The 27069-nt window shown below is 36.4% G+C and overlaps 1 protein-coding gene across 1 annotated transcript; it reads right to left on the reverse strand.

Moving 5' to 3' along the window:
- Positions 1 to 4211: 4211 nt before the first annotated feature.
- Positions 4212 to 27043, reverse strand: LOC104095740 (uncharacterized). The gene is made up of 23 exons (XM_070187974.1): positions 26780 to 27043; positions 26335 to 26535; positions 25445 to 25549; positions 25273 to 25338; positions 25022 to 25186; positions 21987 to 22061; positions 21738 to 21908; positions 21385 to 21451; positions 21166 to 21293; positions 20985 to 21041; positions 13293 to 13478; positions 13074 to 13166; positions 12734 to 12819; positions 12589 to 12655; positions 12434 to 12500; positions 12192 to 12328; positions 11896 to 11953; positions 11721 to 11791; positions 11595 to 11676; positions 11286 to 11401; positions 10958 to 11095; positions 10569 to 10660; positions 4212 to 4605 (listed from the first exon to the last, which is right to left on the reverse strand). The coding sequence occupies exons 2-23, from the start codon at positions 26530 to 26532 to the stop codon at positions 4554 to 4556; spliced, it is 2277 nt and encodes a 758-aa protein (XP_070044075.1). The 5' UTR covers positions 26533 to 26535; positions 26780 to 27043; the 3' UTR covers positions 4212 to 4553.
- Between the last annotated feature and the right edge of the window lie 26 nt (positions 27044 to 27069).

The following is a 27069-nucleotide window of genomic DNA, read 5'->3' on the forward strand; positions in this document are numbered from 1 at the left end:
TTTGAGATAACGATTCCTAACTCGTTTTTAGTTGTATTTCATTAATCTATAGTTGTTTCCTCCATTTAATTTCGGATTTGGATTGAAAAGTTGGAAAAATGGGGGAAAAGTTCCCTAACCAAAATTCTGAGTTTTGATTGGGATTTAGACATCGGATTTGGTTAATTTTTGTACGAGTGAACTCGTGAGTGAATGGGTGTTTGTATTTTATGACTTTTACCCGATTTCGAGATGTGGGCTCGTGTCGACTTTTTAGGGGTTCAGAATTTTTGTTAAAATATTATTTTTATTAATTAGATGAGTCTTATCTATTATGGTTATATTCATGATATGCAGTTGTGTTTGGATAGATTTGGGCCATTCGGAGTCGGATAATCGAGGAAAAGGCATTCTTACGGATTGATTGAGCTTGACTCGAGGTAAGTGACTTGCCTAACTTTGTGTGGGGGATATCCCCTTAGGATTTGGAACTATTGTGATATGTGAGTGCCGTGTACATGAGGTGACGAGTACGTACATGGGCTAGTTGTTATAAAACCCAATTTCGTTTACTGAGTAACAACCTATTTTTCTTTTATTTTGAGTTATACCATTCTAATGAGTATTAATCTATTTTCATTCTTAATTGAGTTATTCCAATATGTGTAGCTATCCTGTTTAGTCTAATATCGCATGTCTATGTGCTTTAACTGCTTACTTGAACTCTGTGGAGCATGCCTAGTTGATTTTCTGTTTTTTCCTTGTTCTTTATCAGTATAGCCGTAGAAATCTTACTGTTAACTTTTGTATTTGTCGTTTGATCTGTGTCTTTACTTTTGAGACTACGAGGCAATTTCTCGGAAGTTCTCCCTGCATATTTACTTTGGGACTACAGAACGGTATTCCGGGAGATCCCCCTGTCTTGCATATTTACTTTGGGACTACGGAATGATATTCCGGGAGATCCCCCTGTCTTTCATAATTACTTGAAAAATCATAAATCATTTTAAATCATGAATTAATTATTATATTAATTGTTTCACTCATATTCCTTGTCAAATATTAATTCTTGAATTTCTAAAATAATTATTACATGCTTATTTGACTTATGTGTCATAACTGTTATTTGACATTTAGCATACTAAATATTAAACTGTCTATTTTCTCCATAATTTCCATAACTAATTGCTAATTGTCATTATTTATTCATAAATAAATTATAATTATTGTGTGCCTTGATGCTTAATAATTTCTCATTGAACGTGGTATTTATTGAAGTATTTTTTATTACATTCATGAGTTGTTAAAATATATTGGGGGATCGGGTTTTACACCGCAACGAAAATAAAAGTCTATATGGGGGTTCGGATTGCACGCCACAACAGACTTATTTAAAAGTCTATATTGGGGGATCGGATTGCACGCCGCAACAAACTTGTTTAAAAGTCTATATTGGAGGATCGGATTGCACGTCGCAACAGACTTATTTAAAGTCTATATTGGGGGATCGGATTGCACGTCGCAACAGACTTATTTAAAGTCTATATTGGGGGATCGGATTGCACGTTGCAACAGACTTATTTAAAAGTCTATATTGGGGGATCGGGTTGCACGCTGCAACAGACTTATTTAAAAGTCTATATTGGGGGGTCGGGTTGCATGCCACAACAGAATTGAATATGAATATATTATAGGATCGGGTTGCACGCCGCAACGGAAATTGATTGAAATAATAATTGGTTATGATTGCTGAGTTGGCTTCAACTGTTGAAATGAGTTACCTGATTTATCTCTATTATTGTTGTTATTACTATTATTGCCTACAGGTTAATGTAAGTGACCTTCCTTAGCTCCGTCACTACTTCGTCGAGATTAGGCTCGGCACTTACCAATACATGGGGTCGGTTGTACTGATACTATACTTTGCACTTCTTGTGCAGATTTCGGAGTTGGTCCCAGCGGCGTATCATAGACTTGCTCGGATTTCAGCTACCCAGAGGAGACTTGAGGTATAACTGCACAACGTCCGCAGTTCTGAAGTCCTCGTCTACTTTACTTTAGCTGTGTGTTTGCTTTGAGATAACTTTATTTTATTCACACCCTTATTTGTATCATTCTACAAGCTCGTGTACTTGTGACTCTAGGGATGGTATTTAGACATCGCTATTATTATGGATTATTACTATATTTCAGACTTTACTTTCGCATTTATTTCTTTATTATTAATTAATTTAAAATTATTTTAAAATGGATAATATTATTATAACGTTGGCTTGCCTAGCAAGTGAAATGTTAGGCGACATCACGGTCCCGAAGGTGGGAATTTTGGAGCGTGACAAGTTACATAGGTCTCACGAGTCACGAGCAAGCTTAATACAGTCTGAAGGATCGGTACAGAGACGTCTGTACTTATCTTTCAGAGGATATGAAGTTTAGGAACCATTATTTCTTTCTTATCCTGTCGTGCAATTTTATTCTATCATCGATGATTAAACCATTCTATTCTTATTTTTTCTCAAATGGCGAGAACACGTAATACATCTACCGAAGGACGTACATCCATAATATAATATATTTATAACATTATTGTTGGCTATTTTTCCCATGTGGGCTCCACCTTAAATTTATCAGTTGAGCACCATCACTCCAATCAGTCGCACGTTCATGTGAGCAATGCCTTTTTCGAGTATAATGAGCTACTAGGCTCTTCATAAATAGTAAAACGTCAAAATTTAATGGATGGAAAAACAAATCAAATACTTTCGATATAAGAAGAGCCGTAGAAACAGGTGAAGCAGGCTCCTCTCCGTTGACATCCGTGCTTCACTGAAAACATATTTGCCGTTGCATTTGCATATTATTACGCTAAATGCCACCACACAGTTTAGTAAATAACTTCTAAGCCATTTTCAAGACCCAAAACAGCTACACATGTTCCGCGAGCACGTGTGGGTAGTTTGCTGAATCAATGACCCCACCTTAATTTACTGCATTTGATGGTAAATAAGTACATTTGCTGTCATTTGTTTTTGAAGAAGGGTGTCATACCAATAGGGCCCACTAAAATGTATCATTTAAAAAATTCAGCTCTTCGATTTGAATAAATTTATCAAAGAGTAAATTTCCATTAAAACAAGAGAAAGGAAATGAATTTTCATTCACTGCATGCGTTTCTCCAAGGTCATTGTTAATTATAGATGTAGATTAGGTCTGTTACTAATTGATCATGGAGAAATAGGTTTAAACAACATTTGCGTATGTTGCTCCGGAAAAGGTTGTTAAATCAATCACTAATATGGAGAATTTAGTTTGCATTTCTTGAAATTTGTTTAATAATTAATACACAAATCAAAAATCCAGTTAAATAAGAAAGACAAGTGTTAGAACATAATTTAAAGTTTTAAAATTTGATTTTCTTCAACTTTTGAATATTTTTGTAGGATTAACTACTAAGAAATATTTCTTATTACTCCTCGATTTTATTTTATATGATGATATTTGAATGGATCGTGAAGCTTAAGCAAGAAAAGAAGAGATTTTACACATACTAACTGTACTCTTAGAACTTGGGTCATATACATGCTATGATATTTTTTATGGTTATAAGAGCATGTCATTAAGAGTAAACTAAGAAGTTTAAAATTAAAAAAATTTCAAATATAAAAAGTTGCCACTCTTGTTTCTAAAAGAGTAAAAATGAAAGAATGCCTTATATAATGAAACAAAGGTAGCGGAAATATTCAACCATTTTTTCCCTTTATAAACATGCCAAAAGAGCAATAAAAACGTGTCATTTTTTGGGGAAAGATTAAGAAAAAGAGTTTCACGTAAAATGAAATAAATGAGATTAAATAATATTGTATTGTTTTTTCCGGTACAGGAACAAGTTGCTATAATAATTTCTTTTAAAGACATTAATTCTAGGGAAAAGGCCCAAAAATGACCTTGTGGTATTCGAAATGGATCAATTATAACCCCCGTTTAAATTTGAATCCAAAAATGACCCTGCCGTTATAAAATAGGTCTAATAATGCCCTTGTGTTATTCAAAATGGATCAATAATGCCCTGAATTTTTTTTTTTTTTAAAATACTTTTAAAAACTGAAAAATATATATTCTGTAAAAACTAGAAAAAGAAAGAAATTTACAAAATATATTTTTTTAAGTCTTTTCAGTTTTTTTAAAGTATTTGTTTTGTAAAAACTGAAAAAAAAAAAAAAATTTTAAAAAACTGGAAAAAAAAAACTCTCCTAAAGCAGTGGACTACATATGCATTAGTTTTAAAAAAATAAAAATATTTTGCAAAATATTTTTTTTTTCAATTTGACGGTTCAATATTTTTTCGGTTTATTTTTTTAATTGATCCATTGATCCATTTCGAATACCACAAGATCCGCTAAACTCCCGCTATTGTAAGCAGCCTTAGCCTGTATTTCTACAACAAGCTGTTTTCACGGCTTTTTTGGGTGATAGAATGGATTTCAATTCCATCAACCTGCCGAGGCAAAGATAAGACCATGCTGATTCCCACATGGCTGGTGGTAGTGTTTTCTGAAGATGCCTCAATACGTTAATCATGCTGTTTGCAGTTTTCTTTGTAGCAAGAGCCTTCTCAGAACATAGAACCTAGAAAAGAAATAACAGTCAATTATTGAAAATTTAGATATACCTAGAATTTAGCTTTGATAAAAGGCCATATTCCACAATATATGAAGATATTTAAATCAAAGGGGGAAAACAAAGGAATGTTACATATCGGTACATTCTTACCTTGTTTTTTATCAGATACTTATCAGCTAGAGATTTGATAGCCAAAATTTATACTTGAAAAAAAAAAAAACAGAACACAAACGAGTAATACAGAAAAATGTAATTTGTAAAATGTCAAAAGGTTTTACTGTTCTTCTTACAAGAATAGATAAAAGAATCATAGTTGAGAAATCTTTATGTCAATCTCAAAATGAACAACTCATAAAATAGTTATGATTTCAAACCAACCTCTGCAAAAACTGAAATAATCTTTGGAAGGCCCTGATAGTTGGGACCAATAAGTTGTCTGTCTAACATGCAAGTGAGAAAATTTGGTAAAACAGTGAAGAACAGAAAGGCAATATATATGAGCTAGGAGTGGCGTATCTACAAAAGAAGTTATGGGTTCACCTCAACCCATAGTTTCGACTCGAGACCTTGTATAGCTGTTAGAAAACTCATTAATTATATATAAATAATAGATTTTGAACTCATTAAATTAGAATTTCAAATCTAAACTCATAAAGTTCAAATTCTGGATCCGCCTCTGTGAGCTAAAATTCGAAAATTATAAAATAAAAGAACTAGATATCCATGGAAAATATCTCTAATCAAGTATCTATATTGTAATCTTTCTTCCTAGCTTTACTGAATAAAAGTATATGAATCAAATTATAATGAAGATTTGAAATGTGGGGTTCATATTTAAAAAAATAAAGAAGAAAATGGGAGGTGCCTAACTTTGTTGAAGAAAATGGAAGGTGCCTAATTTTGTTGACAACTTTGTTGAAGAAAATAGGAGGTGCCTAACTTTATTGAAAAATTATAGGACTAAATCAACAACAACACATCTTCTTTGTAGTAGTTGAATGGCATCTCTTACTATAAATAAAGGCCTCCATTCTTCATTTCAATCACACCAAAATAAGAGAGAAGCAATAGAAGTTAGAGAGAGAGTAATCCACACATTGTAGTATGTGAGATAAATAGTGAGAGCGAGTAATATTGTAGTGATATGTTTTAAATAAAGAGTGTTATTTCTTTTAAGATTGTAGTAGTCTCTTAACACTACTAAGTTGTAATATTATAGTGGTTATGTTGCTCCGCTCAGATATTGTATTTTACTCATTAAAAGAGTTGGTCTCGTTATTACTCTCTTGTGTTATTATTATTTGTCGTGGATATTATTCTTGGGCGGGATTATTATTTTTCCCAATAACGTGGTATCAGAGCCATGACAAATAATGGTACGCTGTCTTTTCAGTACCCCGTCTCATAAAAGATAATTATGAAAAATAATGTCTACGTATGAAAGCCATTCTTGGACCTCAGGATGTGTGGAAAATCGTAGATAGAGGGTATGCAAAACCCAATAATGAGGAAGCTCTGCCTCAAAATGAAAAAGATGTCTTAGCAAAGACAAGGAAGAAGGATCAACAAGCTCTCACGTTCATCCATCAATGTCTGGATGATGCCATGTTCGAGAAGATGGCAGATGCTACCACCTCAAATGAAGCTTGGGAGATTTTACAAAATTCTCTTCAAGGAGTTGACAAGGTGAGGAGGGTAAAACTTCAAACTCTAAGGGCTGATTTTGAAGTTTTAAAAATGAAAGAATCTGAATGCATTTCGGATTATTGTTCAAAAGTGAAGGCTATTGTAAATCAATTAAGAAGATATGGGGAGGACATAAAAGATGCCCGTGTGGAAGAAAAGATCCTTTGTATTTTAACACCTAAATTTGATTTTGTGGTGTGTGCTATTGAGGAGTCTAAAGATTTATACTCTATGATTGTAGAACAATTGGAGGGTTCTTTACAGGCCCATGAAGAAAAGATCAAGAGGAGACAAGAAGTGCCATTGGAGCAATTTCTTAAAACTCAAGCATCCTTCAAAGATTATGGAGGTGAAAAGAGCTATCGAGGGAATGGACGGGGACGAGGTCGTGGCAGTCATGGAAGAGGAAGAAGTAACGCTAACAACTTCAACAATAAAGTTAAAATCCAACAGACATTCAGAGGTCATGGTCGGGGATATAGAAGAGTAAGAGAACGTGGCTACTACCAAGAAAATAATGGACAAAGGTATGACAAATTAAAAATTAAGTGTTATAATTATCATAAATTTGGCCATTACTCTTGGGAATGTCGTAGCAATGTTGAAGAAAAAGTTAACCTTGTTGACGACAAGAAATAAGAAGTTGAGTCAATGCTATTGATGGCAGTCAAGGAAGAAAACAAAGATGATTGTAGCTCGTGGTATTTGGACAATGGAGCAAACAATCATATGTGTGGATGCAAAGAGAAGTTTGTGAAGATCAATAAAATGGTGAGAAATAATGTGTCCTTTGGAGATATCTCAAAGATTCAAATTGAAGGGATATGTACGATTTTGATCTCCTATAAAGATGGTAGTCACAAATTAATTCAAGATGTTTATTATGTCCCAAAATTAAAAAGTAATATTTTGAGTTTGGGCCAACTTCTTGAAAAGGAATATGACATCTACATGAAAAATATGCATCTTTGGCTTAGAGATTCAAGTGAAATTCTAATTGCTAAAGTGCATATGGCTAAGAATAGATTATTCTCTCTGAATCTTAAGATAATTGATGCAAAGTGTTTGAAGGCTAATGTGCAAGATGAGTCATGGTGTTGGCACATGCGATTTGGGAACTTAAATTTTGAAGCGCTCAAATCAATGGGAGAAAAAAATACGGTGCATGGGATACCATCAATAAGCCATCCCAATCAATTATGTGAAGCTTGTCTTCTTGAAAAACATGCAAGGATGAGTTTTCCAAAGGAGACCATGTCAAGATCAACCAAGCCGCTTCAGCTTGTTCACACTGATGTGTGTGGACCAATCAATCCACCTTCCTTTGGTAAAAGTAAATACTTTCTACTTTTCATTGATGATTTTAGTAGAAAGACTTGGGTTTATTTCATGAACCAAAAATCTGAAGCTTTTTCTACTTTTAAAAATTTTAAAATACTTGTAGAAAAAGAAAGTGGCTATGAAATAAAAAGTTTAAGGTCCGATAGAGGAGGCGAATTCACTTCAAACGAATTTAATGACTTTTGTAAATCTCATGGAATTCGTCGCCCTCTAACGGTACCTTATTCACCCCAACAAAATGGAGTTACAGAGAGAAAGAATAGAACGATTCTTAATATGGCTAGATGTATGTTAAAAGCTAAAAATATGCCCATGAAATTTTGGGCAGAAGCTGTATCTTGTACAGTTTATTTGAACAACAGGTCTCTAACAAAGAATGTTAGAGATCAAACCCCTCAAGAAGCATGGAGTGGAAGAAATCTAAGTGTCAAGAACTTGAGAATCTTTGGGAGCATAGCCTATGCTCATGTGCCACATCAAGGGAGAGCGAAGCTTGACGATCGAAGTATCAAGCATGTGTTTGTTGGCTATGATACTAGTTCAAAAGGCTACAAACTATACAACCCAAGTAGCGGCAAGATGGTGGTAAGTTGCGATGTTGAATTTGATGAAGAATTGGCATGGAACTGGGAAGCTCCGGAAGAAACTTCATATGATTTTCTTCCATACTTTGGTGATGAAGAAGAACCAGAGACCGTGGAACCTGTACATGATACAACTCCACCTCTTTCTCCAACAAATGTTGAATCTCCCTCTTCTCAAGAAAGTTCAAATGAACAACCGCAAAGGACAATGAGTATTCAAGAGCTCTGTGAGGACACAGAGGAAGTTACTAATTTTGATTTTTTATATTGTCTCTTTGCTGATAGTGAACCAATGAACTTTGATGAAGCTGTTGAAGACAAAAGGTGGAAAAAAGCCATGCAGGAGGAGATCGAATCAATAGAGAAGAACAAAACTTGGGAGTTAACAACACTTCCCAAGGGTTATTGAGCAATTGGAGTTAAATAGGTATACAAGGCAAAGAAGAATGCTGATGGAGATGTGGAGAGATATAAGGCACGACTTGTGGCTAAAGGCTACAAGCAAAGGCAAGGCATTGATGATGAAGAAGTCTATGCACCTGTTGCCCGCATGGAGACGATTCGTTTGCCTATCTCTTTGGCGGCACAAATGAAGTGGAAGATCCATCAACTAGATGTCAAGTCAGCTTTTTTGAATGGCTATCTTGAAGAAGAAGTCTATGTTGAACAACCATAGGGATTTGTGGTCAAAAACCATGAAGATAAAGTGTTGCGGTTGAAGAAAGTTTTACATGGATTAAAGCAAGCCTCACGAGCATGGAATAGTTGCATCGACAAGTATTTTCAAGAGAATGGGTTTACTCGTTGTCTTCATGAATATGCTATTTACCTTAAAGTTCATACTAATAGAGATATCTTACTTGTTTGTCTTTATGTTGATGATCTTATTTTCACGGATAATAACCCAAGTTTGTTTGAAGCTTTTAAAAAAGATATGTCTCGTGAGTTCGAGATGACAGATGTAGGGCTCATGTCATACTACTTGGGCCTAGAAGTGAAGCAGGTGGAGGATGGAATTTTCATCTCTCAAGAAAGCTATACAAAGGAGATCTTGAAGAAGGTCAATATGCTCGATTGCAACTCCGTGAACACACTGATGGAGAGTGGGACAAAATTATCCAAGTTTGATGAAGGAGAAAATGTGGATCCCACATTTTTCAAAAGTCTTGTGGGAAGTTTGAGGTACTTGACTTGTACCAGGCCAGATATACTCTTTGCAGTTGGAGTAGCAAACCGCTTCATGGAAGCTCCTACCTCTACCCATTTGAAAGTCACTAGAAGAATTCTTCGTTGCCTAAAAGGTACGATCGACTTTGGGTTATTTTATTCTTCTTCTAATGATTTCAACCTGATGGGATTTTGTGATAGTGATTATGCGAGAGATACTGATGATAGAAAAAGCACAACTGGCTTTGTGTTTTTCTTGGGTGATTTTGTTATTTCTTAGAGTTCAAAGAAACAGTCCATAGTTACTCTCTCGACTTGTGAAGCCGAATATATAGCAGCAACATCATATACCTGTCATGCTATTTGGCTTAGAAGATTATTGAAGGAGCTCAATTTGCCACAAATTGAAGCTACAGAGATTTGTATTGATAACAAATAAGCACAGGAACTCGCCAAGAATCTGGTGTATCATGATCGAAGCAAGAATATAGATACAAGATATCACTTCATCACAGAGTGCATTGCCAAGAAGGAAGTCATGCTCAAATATGTGAAGTCTCATGATCAGGCTGCAGATATCTTTACAAAACCTCTTAAGTTTGACAATTTTGAGAGATTGAGATCAAGTCTTGGAATAAAAAAGAAAAATCAAAATTAAGGGCGAAATTTGTGGGGCTCATATTGAAGAAAAACAAAGAAGTAAATGGGAGGTGCCTAACTTTATTGACAACTTTGTTGAAGAAAATGGGAGGTGCCTAATTTTGTTGAAACATTATAGGACTAAATCAACAACAAGACATCTTTTTTGTAGTAGTTGAATGGCATCCCTTACTATAAATAAATGCATCAATTCTTCATTTCAATCACACTAAAATAAGAGAGAAGCAATAGAAGTTAGAGAGAGTAATCCACAGATTGTAGTCTGTGAGATAAATAGTGAGTGTGAGTAATATTGTAGTAATGTGTTTTAAATAAAGAGTATTATTTCTTTCAAGATTGTAGTAGTATCTTGACACTACTAAGTTGTAATATTATAGTGGTTATATTGCTCCGCTCGGGTATTGTATTTTATCCATTAAAAGAGTTGGTGTCGTTGTTACTCTCTTGTGTTATTATTATTTGTCGTGGATATTATTCCTGGGCGAGATTATTATTTTTCCCAACATGAAATACTAATGTGAAGACAATTACCTTTCAACCATTGAACATAGTAGGTCATGAACATATTTGGCTTCATCCAAGGCACCCTTTATCGGCAGACAATTCAACCAAAACGGAACAACCTACCAAGAAATTCAGAATAAGAATTGTGAAGAAATTATAACAATACTACCTGGTACAGTGGAGAAACATCACTTCATCTACGAAGAACAAAATCTATATGCTTGCTTTTATCATATTTCAACATGTGAGCACATGCACAATGAAACAGACCTTTATCAGACCGGTATTAACAAAAGTTGATTGGTTCAAGCGGAACGTTCATCTCTGATGATTTCTCATCAGTGTCAATATCGTTCTTGACACCTGAAGGTAACGATGATATCAAATCAATGATCACAAGTGATTAAGTAAACAACCTCAAAACCATCTAGATGGCCAATATCTTTCATGAACTGCCTTGAGGATTCTGCGACAGGGAATGGTGGCTGAGGTGGGGGAATATAAATCACTCTCAACCTGCTTTCATCAACAACACGTCCTGCTTCTTTCTTGAACTACAAGGAGATCGTCACCAGTTCAACAAACTAAAATGCTATAGCCACTAATTAAAGCTGCTATGATCCACCATTTAATAAAACTTATTAAATTTTCACCCAAACACCAGCATGACAGTAAAATACTGCAATGGAGTTACAATTTTGAAGTCATGACAAATTCAAAATATTAAATGGTTAGTACTAGTACCATTTCCTGGGTAAAATCTTCTGGAGTGGTGCCAGGATTTGCAACTACACTCCTAAGTAAAAATCTGTCCTTGCATTGCATGTCAGAAGGGGCCTCCTTCTGCGCTTGCATTGTTACTACAGAAGATGCAAAAATGAACACAAATGACTAACCATGACTTTAATTGCATAAAACACACAGCTTCTATCAAAGTTTAATCCCCATTTATTTAAATTTTCATCCGCAAAATTCAATTGACCTTAGATGACTTCACTTTCAAAAAATTCATTGCACAGTATCGTTTTTCTTTTTCTTAGTGGGTGAAATTACCTACAACATGACAAGTCGATCGAGGCAACACAATCCCTTTGTTGGGACGAACGCAATACTTTTTGGCATTCGTCGTTTTGACCTGAAAATAATGTGTACAAGAAATCGAAATTGCTACTGATTAACCCTAAAAGCGACATGGTTTTCAGTCTTATTTGACAAATGAAGCGAGCAACTGATCTGTTTCTTCAGCTCGACTGATCAACCCCATTATACACACATAGAGAAAAGCATTAAAAAGATTATGAAAATATAATGCTACAATAACAGAGAAGAAAAGATGGGAAATGAGGAAACTGACAGGGATATTTGAGGTCAAGTGGTTCGACATTCAGAAGCTCTCCACTGCTCATTTTCTCCTGAAAGCAGAAGGTCAATCAGAAGGGAAATAAATGTATCAAATAGTCAAGAGAACAACAGAAAGAGGGAGAAAAATAAAGAGATAGCGAAATAACTAGGAAGACAGAAACAAGTATGCCATTACTAAATTTCAGTAAAGACCCTTCAAAATTCAGAATTCCAACTCAAGCATATATGACCTGAAGGCATAAGAATGCACTAACAAATAAACATTAGGGATTTTAAAAAAGGACAAACCTGGGCCGAGCCAATGCTTTCCCAATGAAACTGACATATCTTACCAAGTGCAAAAACAGCAGAATAATATACGTTTTCATTCTCAGGTTCACGAGCTCGAAAATGCATTATCACTACATTGATCCTTGAAACAGCCTCTGAATAATGTCATAAGATTTAGTAAGCACAAAACTATTATAGCACTTTTTGTCTAGTTCCCCATGATGAGAAGGATCTCAATATCACATTTAACGATATTACACCTGTAACAAAATGTTTGAAAACGGCACCACCATATTCCGCATAAAGCTCAAGTCCATAAAGCGCACGCTGAACACGACAAAATGATGTTTGATTAAATCAAATTAGGAGCAACTTGAATAAGAAAACCTCTCAGCAACAACTAAGGCTCCCGTACCTGTCTAACTGTTGGATGTTCGTCATTGCTTGCATCCAAAAACAAAGGTAGAAATACATCACAGTACCTAGTTGGACATAGGAAATAATTTTTATCAAAACGGTGAACCCAGCCATTTAAGAAAAACTCATACACACAAACCCACTTCAGAGTCACTTCAGGGCATTCCATCACAAGGCTAGCAAAGATATCAATTGGTGTACATCTCTTTTGAGCTGTATTTTCTTTGCCCTTGGCAGAAGCAACAACAACAACAACAACAACAACAACAACAACAACAACCCAGTAAAATCCCACTAATGGGGTCTGGGGAGGGTAGTGTGTACGCAGACCTTACCCTTACCACAAAGGAGTAGAGAGGCTGTTTCCGAGCAGAAGCAAAAAAAAGTGAAAAAATTAAATTAAAAAAAGGAATAAGATATATATAGATATAAATAAATAAGTAGAGTGTTAGAATGAAGGTGGTTATCATGTCTTGCACTTACCCACATAGGAATAAGATATGATGACAGCTCGTCAAAGAAAGGCAAGAATGCTGCCTTGAAGGTTTTGATCAATGTTTTTAATATTCGACGGAGCTGATTAAAAAAAGAAAAGAAGTTCAAGATATTCGATAATAGCAGTAGAACCAACGTGAGTATTGCATAAAGAGTACAACAATGTGTTACTTATATCTGAACTTCATACTTAAAAATGGAACATACCTGGACAAAAATATTATCTTCTTGCTCTTTTACCCCCCTCAGCAATTCATCTTCCTCAGCATCAAAGTCTTCTGATTTTGCTCTCTCTTTGAGTTTTCCGTTTCTGTTTGAACTTTCTGTAATGACATGCTTTACCTCATCCACTATTCTATGAAGCTGACCTTCATTGACAAGTGGTCCACAGATCTGAAAGAAGAAACAGATAACTGAAAATCAGGGGTGTCAAACCGGGAGGTTGGGCTGAATCTGGATTGGTTAAAATAGACTGAAATGCTACTTGGGTTGAAATGGGCTAGGTTAAGATGGATTAAACAATGAAGTTTTGCCTATATATGTGCAACGACCCAACCGTCATTTTGAGTTTTAACACCCTGTTTCTTGATTTGAGACTTCCTATAGGTTCATACAATGGTTTGGGACTTGCGGGTATGGGTGGTTTGGATCCCGAGGGGTTCAGGGGTGTTTCGGCGCCATTACATGCAAATTGGAACTTTTTAGGATTCTTTACATTGACTTTAGCCCTCGATTTGAGCAGTTACGCTTCGTTTCATGTTTCGAGACCTTGGATAGACCTGTATAATGTTTTTGGACTTGTTTGGATGGTTTGGAGGGGTCTCAGAAGCCTGGGGTGATTTTTGGGCCTGGGTCAAGATGAATTAAACAAGGAATTTTTGCCTATGTATGCAAAACTATAAACCTAATTACCACTATTAGGGAGGTTCCTATTTAATTACCTAATACAACTATATTTATCAATTGTATACAAAGCTCTGTTTTAAAAGGCATTTCTGGGGCGAGTCCCGGGGCGAGGCGTACCAAAAATGCCCCGGGGCGATGGTGGGGCGAAAGTCTCAAGATGCGTACGCCCCGCAATTTGGGGCGTACGCCCGGTCGTTCGGGGCGCGTATTTTTAGTAAGGAGTAAGCCCCAGAGACTTTTTCAAATTAAAAGAAAATTTGTTAAATTAATCCTTCATATAATACCCAAATTCTCAAAAGTCAGTTTGGTAATTACTCAAAAAGTTTAAAAAAGAACTCAAAAGTATTAAATTTAAAAGTAAAGACCCTTTTTAATTTTTTAAGCCCTAATTCATGGTTTTCCCAATTTTTTATCTTGTCCGCTAGTCTGCTAATATTTCCCAAAAGCAACGAATGTTTAATTTTTTTTACAAATACAAAGAGAACTATATTTTTCTTCATAGCAGCAAATTCAAAGTTCAAATTGCAAGTTAATCATCCTTTTTATTCCAGCATATAGAAAACTTTATTCTTTTAGACTCAAATTACTTGTGCTTGTAAGTAACGTATAATAGATTGTTTTGATTAGTTTTTGTGGGGATGGAGCATACATATATATAGTTTTCTTCAATTTTTATGCAATTTTACCTGTTTATAAATATTAACTGTCATTATATTATTTTATAAAATATTAAAAATTAAATACCTATGGGGCTTACGCCCTGCTGAGACATATGTAAAACGTCCCGACTTACGCCCACGCCTTTTAAAACACTGATACAAAGTTGAAAAGGAAGATCCTTAATTCTAGCACATTAAATGGGTACTAACCGTACACCTCCCCCCACCCACCCATACCTCTCATCCACCCCCACGTCTCCTAGCTAACCCCACATCTTTAATCATGTCAAATTATTTTCTTTCTCATTTTCAAAATTTCTCTCTCTCTAAGACAATTTATCAAATTCTCTCTCTAAAATCATCTCTTATTAAGTTACTGGGTACTGATTTCATATCTCTCGAACTAAACCTAGAATCCACATTGAAATATTGTTGATATGAACTTCATATATTCGATTATCAGGCCCCATTTTAGAGTAACAATGTCTAAGAAAGCTACATCAATGAGAAGTCCCCAGAAACATAACGACATTGATTTGGGTGATAGGCAAACCTAACTGGCAATGAAGGTTCATATGTTACACGAAAGTTGTACGATATTGTATGAAAATTGTATAATGTTGTATGAAGCATACCAGGCAAACTGTAACTGACCACACGTTTGAAGATGTATCAAAATTGTATGAAAATTGTATACGAAAAGTTGTATGATGTTGTATGAAAATTATATGAAAGTTGTATGATGTTGTATGGAGGATAATAGAAAACAGTAATTGGCAATGAACCCACGTTGGAAGATGTATCAAAATTGTATGAATGTTATGAAAATTGTATGATGAGTTGTATGATGTTATATGAAAGTTGCATGAAAGATGTTAGAAAATTGTAACTAGCAATGAACACACATGTATATGCTTCTATACTGTATCATAACTTCTTTTTTCCTGCTCGATTGGATTTGCCCATTGATTTTTAATTTATTTGAGTTTGTTAAGTAGTTAGTGTCACACATCGAGAAATAGATATCTATTATTATGTAATCACTGTATATAAATAGGCATTGTACCATACTTTAATTAATTAATAAGATTTTTCTCCCGTGCATTGTCATGTGGTGTTAGAGCAACCATGAGAAATTTATCGTTGTGCATAAATTCCAGCGACTCGGAAGAAGTTTTCCGGCGAAGATCCGACGTCCACGCGCCGGTGCGTGAGACTGTTCCCGGCCAGATTTTGGGAAAATTTCTTCAGAACAGTCTCTTCTCCTCGCAAATCTCAACCTACCCATCCAATTAAAATCAAATTCCGACCATTTTTATATTTTTTCGGTGTGAACAGTGAGTTTTTAGTGAGAAGGGTAATTCCCAGAAAAATTCTGCTTTTTCCGGCGCATGGCATTTGTCAGAAGCCTTTAACTCACAATTCGTTGAATCCAATCCAGATGGTTTCTTTACCGGATTACATGGAGTTTCTTCAGTACAAAACATGTAAACAGACATCTTAAGGGATAACTTTCATTGTTCAAACAGATAGTAGCGTGACTTGTGTCTCCCAATCTTCTAACCTCTGAGTCTTGGGTCATTGATTCAGGTGCATCTGATCATATTTCTAGTAACAAATCTCTTTTCATTACTATTTCATGTTCTCAATCTCTTCCAACAGTCACAATGGCCAATGGGTCTCAAACTATGGCAACTGGAATAGGTCAAGCAAATCCACTTCCTTCCTTACCTTTAGATTCAGTTCTTTATGTTCCCGGTAGTCCTTTTAATCTCATAGCCGTTAGTCGCTTAGGCAAATCACTTAAATGTTCTGTTTTATTTCTTGATGACCTTGTTTTTATACAGGAACGCAGTACAGGGCGGATCATTGGTAACAGACATGAATCAGATGGACTTTATTACCTTATCCTTGCAAAATTACATGGACTCATATCTTGTCTTCCTTCAACAATTTGTCCTGTTATCGATTCACCAGATTTATTACTTAAACGGTTGGGACATCTCAATTTGTCAAAACTTCAGAAAATGGTACCTGGTTTATCTCACTTGTCCACTCTAGAGTGTGAGTCATGTCAGCTCGGTAAGCATACCCGCTCCCATTTCCCTCGGCGTCTTGATAATCAAGCAGGGTCACCTTTTATATTAGTCCATTCAGATGTTTGGGGTCCTAATCGGGACAGTTCTACCTTGAGATTCTGCTACTTTGTCAGTTTCATTGATGATTATTCCGGGTGCACTTTGATATTTTTGATGAAAAATCGATCTGAGTTGTTTTCTATTTTCTAGACCTTCTGCGCTGAAATTCAAAATCAGTTTGGGGTTTCTATCCGCACATTTCGTAGTGATAATGCTCTAGAGTATTTGTCTTTCCCATTTCAGTAGTTTATGAACTCTCATGGGATTATTCATCAAACATCTTGTCCGTACACATCTCAACAAAATGGGGTAGCTGAAAGAAAGAATAGACATTTTATTGAAACTGCTCGTACCCTACTCATACAATCTCATGTTCCGTTGTGTTTTTGGGGGATGCAGTTCTTACATCTTGCTGTCTTATTAATCGTATGTCATGTTCAACTATCCAGAATCAAGTTTCATTCTCTGTCATGTTTTCTCACTTATCTTTGTTCTCTCTTCCACCCCGTGTCTTTGGAAGCACGTGTTTTGTTCATAACCTTACTCCAGAAAAAGATAAGTTAGCTCATCGTGCTCTTAAGTGCATATTTCTGGGGTACTCGAGAACGCAAAAGGGGTATCGATGCTTTTCTCCTGACCTCCAGCGGTACCTTATGTCCACTGATGTTACCTTCTTTGAAACCCAATCATACTTCACAAGTCCAGGTAATCACTTAGATATCTTTGAGGTGCTACCAGTTTTATCTTTTGGACATTCAGTTACTATCTCCCATTCATCTTCCTCTACAACTCCAACTTCACCACCTACAGCTCCAGTTGCAGCTCCACCACCTACATCTCCAGTTGTAACTCCACCACCTATAGTTCCAGTTCCACCACATATAGCTCCAGTTCCACCACCTAGTCCAATTCAACCTTCTGCAGCTCCAAGACTCTTGACTTATCATCGTCGCTCACATCTAACATCAGGCCCAGGTGATTCATGTCTTGCATCAGATTCTGCACCTACTGCGGACTTGTCTCCTCTTAGTCAACCAATTGCACTCCACAAAGGTGTACGATCCACACTTAATCCTAATCCCCATTATGTCGGTTTAAGTTATCATCGTCTGTCATCACCTCATTATGCTTTTATATCATCTTTGTCAACTGTTTTTATCCCTATGTCTACAGGTGAGGCACTATCTCATCCAAGATGGCGACATGCTATGATTGACGATATGTCCGTTTTACATGCGAGTGACACTTCGGAGCTTAAGTGACACTTGGGAGCTTGTTCCTCTTCCTTCAAGTAAGTCTACTGTTGGTTGTAGTTGGGTTTATGCAGTAAAAGTCGGCCCGGATGGCCAAGTTGATCGACGTAAGGCTCTTCTTGTTGCAAAAGGATATACTGAGATTTTTGGTCTTGATTATAGTGACATTTTCTCTCCCGTGGCTAAAGTAGCATATGCTCGTCTTTTTTTGTCCATGAATGTTGTACGTCATTGGCCTCTTTATCAGTTAGACATTAAGAATATTTTTCTTCACGGTGATCCTGAGGAAGAAGTTTATATAGAGCAAGCACCTGATTTTATTGCTCAATGGGAGTCTAGTAGTCTTGTATGCCGATTGCGTAGGTCACTATATGGTTTGAAACAGTCCCCTCGAGCTTGGTTTGGTAAGTTCAACATATTTATTCAGGAGTTTGGCATGACTCGTAGTGAAGCTGATCACTTTGTGTTTTATCGGCATTCTGCTCCTAATCTGTTTATTTATCTGGCGGTTTATGTTGATGATCTTGTTATTACTGGCAATGATCAGGATGGTATTACTAATCTGAAGCAGCATCTCTTTAAGCACTTCCAGACTAAGGATCTGGGCAGATTGAAGTATTTTCTAGGTATTGAGGTCGCTCAGTCTACCTTAGGTATTGTTATTTCACAACGGATGTATGCGTTAGACATTCTTGAAGAGACTGGAATGATGGGCTGCAGACCTGTTGACACTCATATGGATCTGAATGCTAAGCTTCTGCGAGATCCTACCAGATATAAGTGACTAGACCTGACATTTCTTTTCCGGTGAGTGTTGTAAGTCAGTTTATGGATTCTCCCTGTGATAGTCATAGGGATGCAGTTGTTCGCATTCTTCGATATATAAAGTCAGCTCCAGGCAAAGGGTTACTATTCGAGGATCGAGGCCCCGAGCAGATTGTTGGGTACACAGATGCTGATCGGGCAGGATCACCTTCTGATAAACATTCTACGTCTGGATATTGTGTTCTAGTTGGAGGTAATTTGGTCTCTTGGAAGAGCAAGAAACAGAATGTAGTTGCTCGATCTAGCGCCGAAGCCGAATATCGGGCCATGGCTATGGGAATATGTGAGCTCGTTTGGGTCAAGCAGTTGCTCAAGGAGTTGAAGTTAGGAGAAATCAACAAGATGGAACTGGTGTGTGATAATCAAGCTGCTCTTTATATTGCATCAAATCCGGTATTCCATGAGAGGACTAAACACATTGAGATCGACTGTCACTTTGTCAGAGAAAAGATACTCTCAGGAGATATTGTTACAAAGTTTGTAAAGTCGAATGATCAGCTAGCAGATATTTTCACTAAGTCTCTTACTGGTTCTCGTATTAGTTACATCTGTAACAAGCTCGGTACATATGATTTATATGCACGGGCTTGAGCGGGAGTGTTAAGTAGTTAGTCATGTATAGTGTCCCACATCGGAAAGTAGATACATATTATTATGTAATCACTATATATAAATAGGTGTTGTACCATACTTTAATTGATTAATAAGATTTTTCTCCGGTGCATTCTCACACAGTTGCAATATTTTGAAACTATATCAGGTTTTCTTTTCTATACTCGTATCAAATTAATTATTATTTCTAAATATATTTGCATATCAGTTTAAAGCCTCGAGATGAACTTCAATGGTTGTTAATGGCAGATTCTGTGCAAGAGAAACATGAATTGTTTTTAGAGTAGAAGCGTCTATATGAATTAAGAGATACGTTAGCAAACCAAAATCTCTCGTCTCTGCTTGAAACTTGTAATGCCCTAATTATGGTAGTATTTAAGGTAACCTTGAGGCCAGTAGCAGAGCTAGAATGTTTTATGCGGGGATCAATATAAAGAAGTAAATCTACGAAGAAGTCAAGGGGTATCAACATAGAATGTATATACATAAAAAGAAAATTTTTACTTAACAGGGTCAAAATTTAAACGATGTAACCAAATGATACTATTAGTGAAAATCTCCCACTTAAAATCCTATTTAATTTCAAATGTCAATGTTTAAGCATTTTAATAAAGTTTAACCATGTCTGTGTAGGCTTTGATTCACACACTAAGTAAGAATTAAATAAGGAGCTCCTACTTTACTTGATCCCCTGAACATATTAGCATGCAAGTCATTGTTCTTTGTCCTCATATCTTCTCTGTATAAGAGATGTGCTAAGCTTTCTTTTGCTTCTAAATGGAATAAATATAATTGATATGAGTTTGGACAAGTGTTATGTATAGATTACTACTCCCTCCGTTTCAAATTAGATGAGTTACTTTTTTTTTTAGTCTGTTTCAAAATAAATGACACATTTCTAAAATTGAAAATAATTCAACTTTAGATTCTTCATTTTACCCATTTTATCATTAATGATAAGTTTTTATAACCACACAAATGTCATAGTCCACAAAGCTTTTACCCCTTAAGCTTTTAAGACCACAAGTTTCAAAAGTCTTTTTTTTTCTTAAACTCCGTGCTGAGTCAAAGTACCTCATCTAAATTGAAATGGAGGGAATATTGATTATTGAAGGAGAAAAAATTGGAGTAATTTACTGTATGGGAATGTAAAGGCCAACAGTATGATCAAGTTGGAACATAAAAAGTTCAAAAGAAACACTGCAGAGCTTGGATTAAAAACTTGCTCCCGTTTGGCCATTAATTTTGGCTTCATTTTTTCAAAAAAAGAAAATTGAAAAACATTGTTTGTTTATGAAATATGATCATGTTTTGGAAAAAGAAATTTTAAGTTCCCAAAAACTGATTTTTGGATGAAATTTTCTTCCAATCACAAAACTTCAACTTTTCTTCAAATAAAATGCATGTCCAAACACAACTTCAATTTTCAAAAACTTTTTTTTTTAAGCTTCAATCAAATCTATGTCCATACGCTAGCTAAAGAAACTGTCTTAGTTAGAACCAAACCTGCAGGCAATCATTCAATCTATCCAACATGAATGGACATACTTCTATCATAGGCTCCTGCGTGAGATAACAAATCAATTGTCACTTTCTCTTTATCCAATTGGACCTTAAACATTTTGCGCACCCAGAACAAAAAAGGAAAAAAGAAACAACATAAGTACTGATGTTAATTAAGGACAACCTCATGCAAAGCTTCTATCAAAGACAATATTATATCGTCTGACAACTTTGTGAAATATGACTCACTTCCACCTTGCGCAATCCCTTTCTCAACAGCCAGTTTAGCAGAATACAACAGGTTATACATGGCTTGAACATGCAAAAATTAGAAAATTTGCATCAGCAAGTGGAGAACTTACTTGAAAACAAAGAAACCTTATGAAATCACGAGAATTCTCACCTTCAACAGCTGTTTTCCTGACATTGTGGGTATGGAATTTCAGAAGCGGTAAGACGATTGAAACAACCTGTTTCATGCCTTAAGCCATTGATATCCCTTGTTTTAATTTGACTTCACTCAACAATACATAAAAAAGGCAGCGCGGTGCACTAAACTCCCGCTATGCGCGGGGTCCGGGAAGAGTCGGATCACAAGGGTCTATTGTACGCAACCTTACACTGTATTTCTGCAAGATGCTGTTACCACGGCTCGAATCGGTGACCTCCTGGTCACATGGAAGAAACATTATGTGTTACGCCAAGGCTCCCAATACATGAGAAAATGAAAACGTGCAGGTGATCATTCATGCCAACCTGGGGAATCCATGGGTAGAAGTCTTCCTCTAATTTGTCAGCATAGCAGCAGAGGATTAAACAGATTGAAACAGGTTCAAGTTGAGCACATTGAATAATAAAAAAGGGCATGACTTCACTCGTGTAAGGAAGAAAATCCCGTCCCAAACAAGTGCAAATGTTACCACATGTCTGCAATGAAACTAAGAAAATAAGAAAAGGCCAATCTAAAAAGAAATTTGATCTTAAAATCGAGTAATTTAGACATACCCTTAGCAAGTTCAAAGAAATAGGTTCACCCCCCTTCGAGTATAATCCTTGTAATGATATAATCCCTTCCATAACCTTTAATGACAACAATAAAAAGGAAATAAATACGAAGTAAGCTCTATGTTGAGAAATGACCAAAGGTAAATAAGCTAACACCAGCACATGCCAAGACAATAAAAAGAATGCCAAGAGAGGTGGAAAAGTAACACTGTCATTATTTTGTTGCACATAATTGTTGAAAGAAGTTGAAACCCAAAAAAAAGTAATCTATATTATGGTTTGGCTATGATAAAGCCATGTGATAAAGCATAACAAACGAAATAAGAACAAAGCAATCCCAATCGATGGCATCAATATATGTGTTCAGTATCCCATGATCAGTAAGGAACTAAAAAAGATGTGTCAATCTGTAACGACCCGGCCGGTCGTTTTGACTATTGCAATTTTGTTTCCCCATTTACTGCTCGAATTGTGAATTACAGTTGTTATTTGGCTTGCCGGGATAATTGGTTTGGGTCCGGTGAAGTTTTGAAATGATTTGGAGCACTTAGTTCCAAGGTTTAGAATTTAAGTTGAAAAAGTTGACCGGATGTTGACTTATTTGTAACGACCCCGGAGAAATTTTGCTAAGGAAATTAAGGTTTGGTAGTGCCGAGGTAGATCAATTAGTACAAAGATTAGTTCGGACTTTTTGGGTTGAGCAATGCACCAATATGTAAAGAAAATTTTTGTCGGAAAAAAGGGTCATTTCTGCGACCGTAGTGGTCGCAAAATCACTCTGCGGACCGCATAATGGTCGCAAAGTGGATCAGGAGAGGGGCAAGATTTGAGAAAAATCTGCGGTGCACTATGCGACCGCAGACCTGTTTTGCGGTGCATTATGCGACCGCAGAACAAGTATGCGGGTCGCATAATGACCGCAGACCGGGTCAGTTACGCCCAGTTTTGGAGGCCAAATTATGCGGCCGATATGCCGACCGCATACCAGTTATGCGATTGCATAACTGCATCACAGCTTCCATTCTTTCTAATTTTTGACCCGACCCAACTTCGATTTATAGCCCTTGAGGCTCATTTTTGAGCCAAAATCTGACATTTTAGAGAGAGGTGAGAGCATTTTAGAGAGAGAAAGCAAAGACTTAGTCATTTATCCATCAATTCTTGTTCAAGTTTTGAAGATTTCACAAGGATCTTGCTAGGGCTTCAAAGAGGTAAGAATTTCTTTCCCTAATTCTTCAATTTCGAGTTTAGAGTAAATATGGGTGAATAATAGTATGATTCTTAGGTGTAAGAGTATTATGTATACATACCAATAAGGTTGTGGAAAGATTGTTAAGTTCAAATGGGTAAAGATTAGGTTAAAAATGATAGAAATCTTTATAGATTTTAATTAAAGATTTGAGGCTCGAGTTGATGTCGAAATTTGGTAAAATTTGTACGGTTGGACTCGTGGTTGGATGTGCGTTCATACTTTGTAACCTTTGTGAGGTTCCGAGGCGTGGGCCCCACGGGTAATTTTTGAGTTAATTTCGGATTTTATTGAAAAATTAGTATTTTCTTATGGAATTAATTACAATAATTGGTATTGACTGAATCGAATTAATTGTAGCTAGATACGAGGCTTTCGGAGACAAATTCTCGTGGCAAGGGCATAGCGGAATAAAGAATTACACGGTTTGAGGTAAGTAACAGTTCTAAATTTGGTCCTGAGGGTATGAAACCCAGGATTATGTGTTATGTGATTGGTTTTGAGGTGACGCACATGCTAGGTGACGGGCGTGTGGGCGTGCACCGTAGGAATTGTGACTTGGCCAAATTCCTTGGGACTGTATAGTTGAAAAATCTATTGATATCTGTACATCCTCTACATGTTAGAGAAAATTGAGCTGAGACTCGTATTAAAAATCATGCTTATGCATATATTGTTATTGTTGGTACCCACTGGGGTCATTTTTGTAGTTGAATAATATGTTCAAATTGTACTTTTTCACTCAGTCATGTTTATTCATTTTATATCATACCTCAGTCTCTCTTATTTATTATTAATGCGTCATATCACTATTTTTGGGCTGCTTATCCTGATTTATGAGAGCCCGAGAGACTGGAGAGGTTGATGACTGAGTGAGACCGAGGGCCTAATTGTGAGGATATTTATGGATTGGGATGCACGCCGCATCATGTTTATTGATTTATGCCATGATTGGCTTGATATAGCGCTTGGGCTGAAGGAGCCCCTCCGGAGTCTGTACACACCCTCAGTGAGCGCAGGTCCCTATTGAGTGCGAGTGCCGAGTGCCGAGTGATGAGTGACTGTGAGGTTGGAATGAATGGGAGGACTGAGTGACTGTTACTCTGAGAGGATGCATTGATTTCATTATTTGCTGCATTTCAGTTGTCATATATCATTATTTTTGGAAATTTCAGAAAAACATTATTGTCTGTTTCAGTTAAATTTGATATTAAATTACTATGAATTTCTAAATGTTGAACTTGAGAGCATGACTACCCTTTTATGTGGAAAAGTACTATATTTGGACTTAGTTGTGAAGCTCGTCACTACCTTCAGTTCTTATTTATTATTATTAGTTACTATGTTGGTTGTACTCATACTACACCCTGCACTTCGTGTGCAGATCCAGGTGATCCCGGATACAGTAGGTGTTGATTCTTTTGTACAGTCGATTTTTCGGAGATACAGAGGTAGCTGCCATGTTTCGCAGACCTTGTCTCTCCTTCCCTATCCTTTTGTTATTATATTTGGTCTCAGATTATTATTAGACTTGTAATGTATAAATGCTCATGTACTCAGTGACACCAGGTTTTGGGAGTGTTGTATTGGAATTTGCTAGATTTTTTGTATTGTATTAAACATTATGTTTTCAAACTTAAAGGAAATCGTGGGTTATTGATGTTGTCGGCTTGCCTAGTACTGAGATAGGCGCCATCACAACATGTTAGGATTTTGGGTCGTGACACAATCCTATAAGCATGGCATCAATACGTGTGTTCAGTACTCGGCAAAGTTGGTAGAAGACCTGCTCTGCGTCTTCTCTAAATTTCTCCTTGCCACCAGCAGACCCAACAAAGCTTATGCACTGCAACGCTAGGCCATGAAGTCTGTGATTAGACTTAAGATCTGCATTTCTCAGGACAGCTTTCAAGTGTGGCATAACAGTGTCATAGTAGGTCCAGAAGTGCCCCTGTTGACGTTTAATATATTAGCCTTCATGATTGATAATATAAGAAGAAATAGAACGGAGTCGAGAATAAATGCGCCAGTTAATACCTTAACAGATAGAGAAAGACGAGACAACGCCCTCAATGCTGCTTCTTGGACCATTAGTTTGCTATTCTGCATTTCAAGCAATAAAAGGACATGGAAAATTACATCATTAGTCCCCTTGCAGTTGTCAGCAGTGACATATCTTTATAATTCGATGACCTCTATATTGACACACCTGTATAAGTACAAGCAGTTTGTTAACTAATTCATCCAGGTAAGGTTTCAAAGTTTCTGGCTTGTTGCACTCACAGAACTTCCAGAGAGCTAACGCGGCAGATGCCTATAAAAATGCCAAAAATGTAAAAGGACCAAATTACTTGGCATCAGCAACTGAACGGATTCACATCTACCACATCTTTAGGCTTATGTATTTTTTCCGAACCTCCACTGACATTTAGTAGTAATTATTACTTCCTCTATAATCTCATATAGTAGAATCATTCAATGTTCTTGTAAGTCAGCAAGAGTGCTCTTATTGCAACCCAAATAAAGTCATAACATAAAATTTCCAGAAACACACTGCCGAAGCCAATAAATTAGAAAGAGTTAATAACATCAATTGTAAGAAATTCTAGAAGAGATATTACACAATATAATCCTTAATTTGCCTCGTGTTTGAGAATGAAAAAGTGATTGTCAAGGACCAATTGGGAACGAGCCTTACAGCAAAGCAAATGAAGTCATATATAGCCAAGAGACTTCTTAGATTATCTCAAAGATTATCAAGAAATCAAGCAGAATGAAATAAGATGGGTGGTCTGATAAAGAGCCAACTCCGAGAACTGTGGAATATTTACTCTTAAACGCAACATTGTTAGGAATCAATATTCTCTTTGTGGATAAAATTACAATTTAAAAAATTAAAGGGGGTATCAGACTTAGGCAAGGCTAAAGAAACTTTATGGTATATGAGACCCCTTGTTGAGGGGTGCAGTAAGAATAAAAACTTTTGTTGGTTGTTTCATGTATCAATGATCGAAAATCTAATCCTTTTTTTAGCTTGCAATTGTTTATTAGGAAACTTGCAGAATCCATGAACAGCACATACTATCACATAGGACAAACCTGCACTCTTGGGTGAGAATAATCCAAAGTTGCAGCTAATGCAGGAACTGCTTGGTTATGGTATTGTTCTCGATAATCTGGACAGTAGACAGTCGACAAGTTCTGAATTGCCTCGCAAGCAGCCAGTATGACTCGAGGATGAGGATCTTGGAAACAACTTAGAGCCATATTCACTGGTTGCTTCAGATTCTTAAACATCACCTGTAATACCAAAAAGAAGCCATGTTTACGGAGTAATTGCCTAAGGATTAAAAAATCAAAGATAACTTTAAACACGTAATAAACATAGTGTAAAGCATTATGGTACAGAATAGGGGCAAATTATCTTAGATATTTAAGCAAATTGCCAGCAAAAGGCACCTCTTAAATGCTAGGAATTGAAATAATGTTATATCTATTATAATCAAACCAACTACTAATATATTTAGACAGGTATTGTACGTACCAGCTTTGAGCAACCTTTAGCAATGCAAGCAAGTGCATTGAGAGCTGCATGGTGCTTCTCCCACTGTGGGGCAACCAAGTAAGCAGACAGCTGCTCTTTAGCAGTATGAGCAATACACTTACCTCCTAATGCAACAGAAAACCTGCCTAAACAGTCCACACCAACTTTGAAATTACTTGTTGCCCCTGTATTATCAGAGCCGGTCTCGGCACTATGCCAAGCGGGGTCATCCTCAATATCTAGTACTCCCTCCGTTTCAATTTATGTGAAACCGTTTGACTCGGTTAAGC

The sequence above is a fragment of the Nicotiana tomentosiformis genome, chromosome 11 (assembly GCF_000390325.3).
Source record: "Nicotiana tomentosiformis chromosome 11, ASM39032v3, whole genome shotgun sequence".
NCBI lineage: Eukaryota > Viridiplantae > Streptophyta > Magnoliopsida > Solanales > Solanaceae > Nicotiana > Nicotiana tomentosiformis.

What these genes read in the sequence shown, in the direction of transcription:
- LOC104095740 (XM_070187974.1), bottom strand. Translation starts at nt 26,532, where the DNA reads ATGTTTAAGAATCTGAAGCAACCAGTGAATATGGCTCTAAGTTGTTTC. An exon ending in GATTGAATGATTGCCTGCAG is followed by an intron (nt 13,479 to 20,984) that starts GTTTGGTTCTAA and finishes TTCTTCTTTCAG; the next exon opens with ATCTGTGGACCACTTGTCAA. An exon ending in AAGATTTTACCCAGGAAATG is followed by an intron (nt 11,096 to 11,285) that starts GTACTAGTACTA and finishes ATCTCCTTGTAG; the next exon opens with TTCAAGAAAGAAGCAGGACG.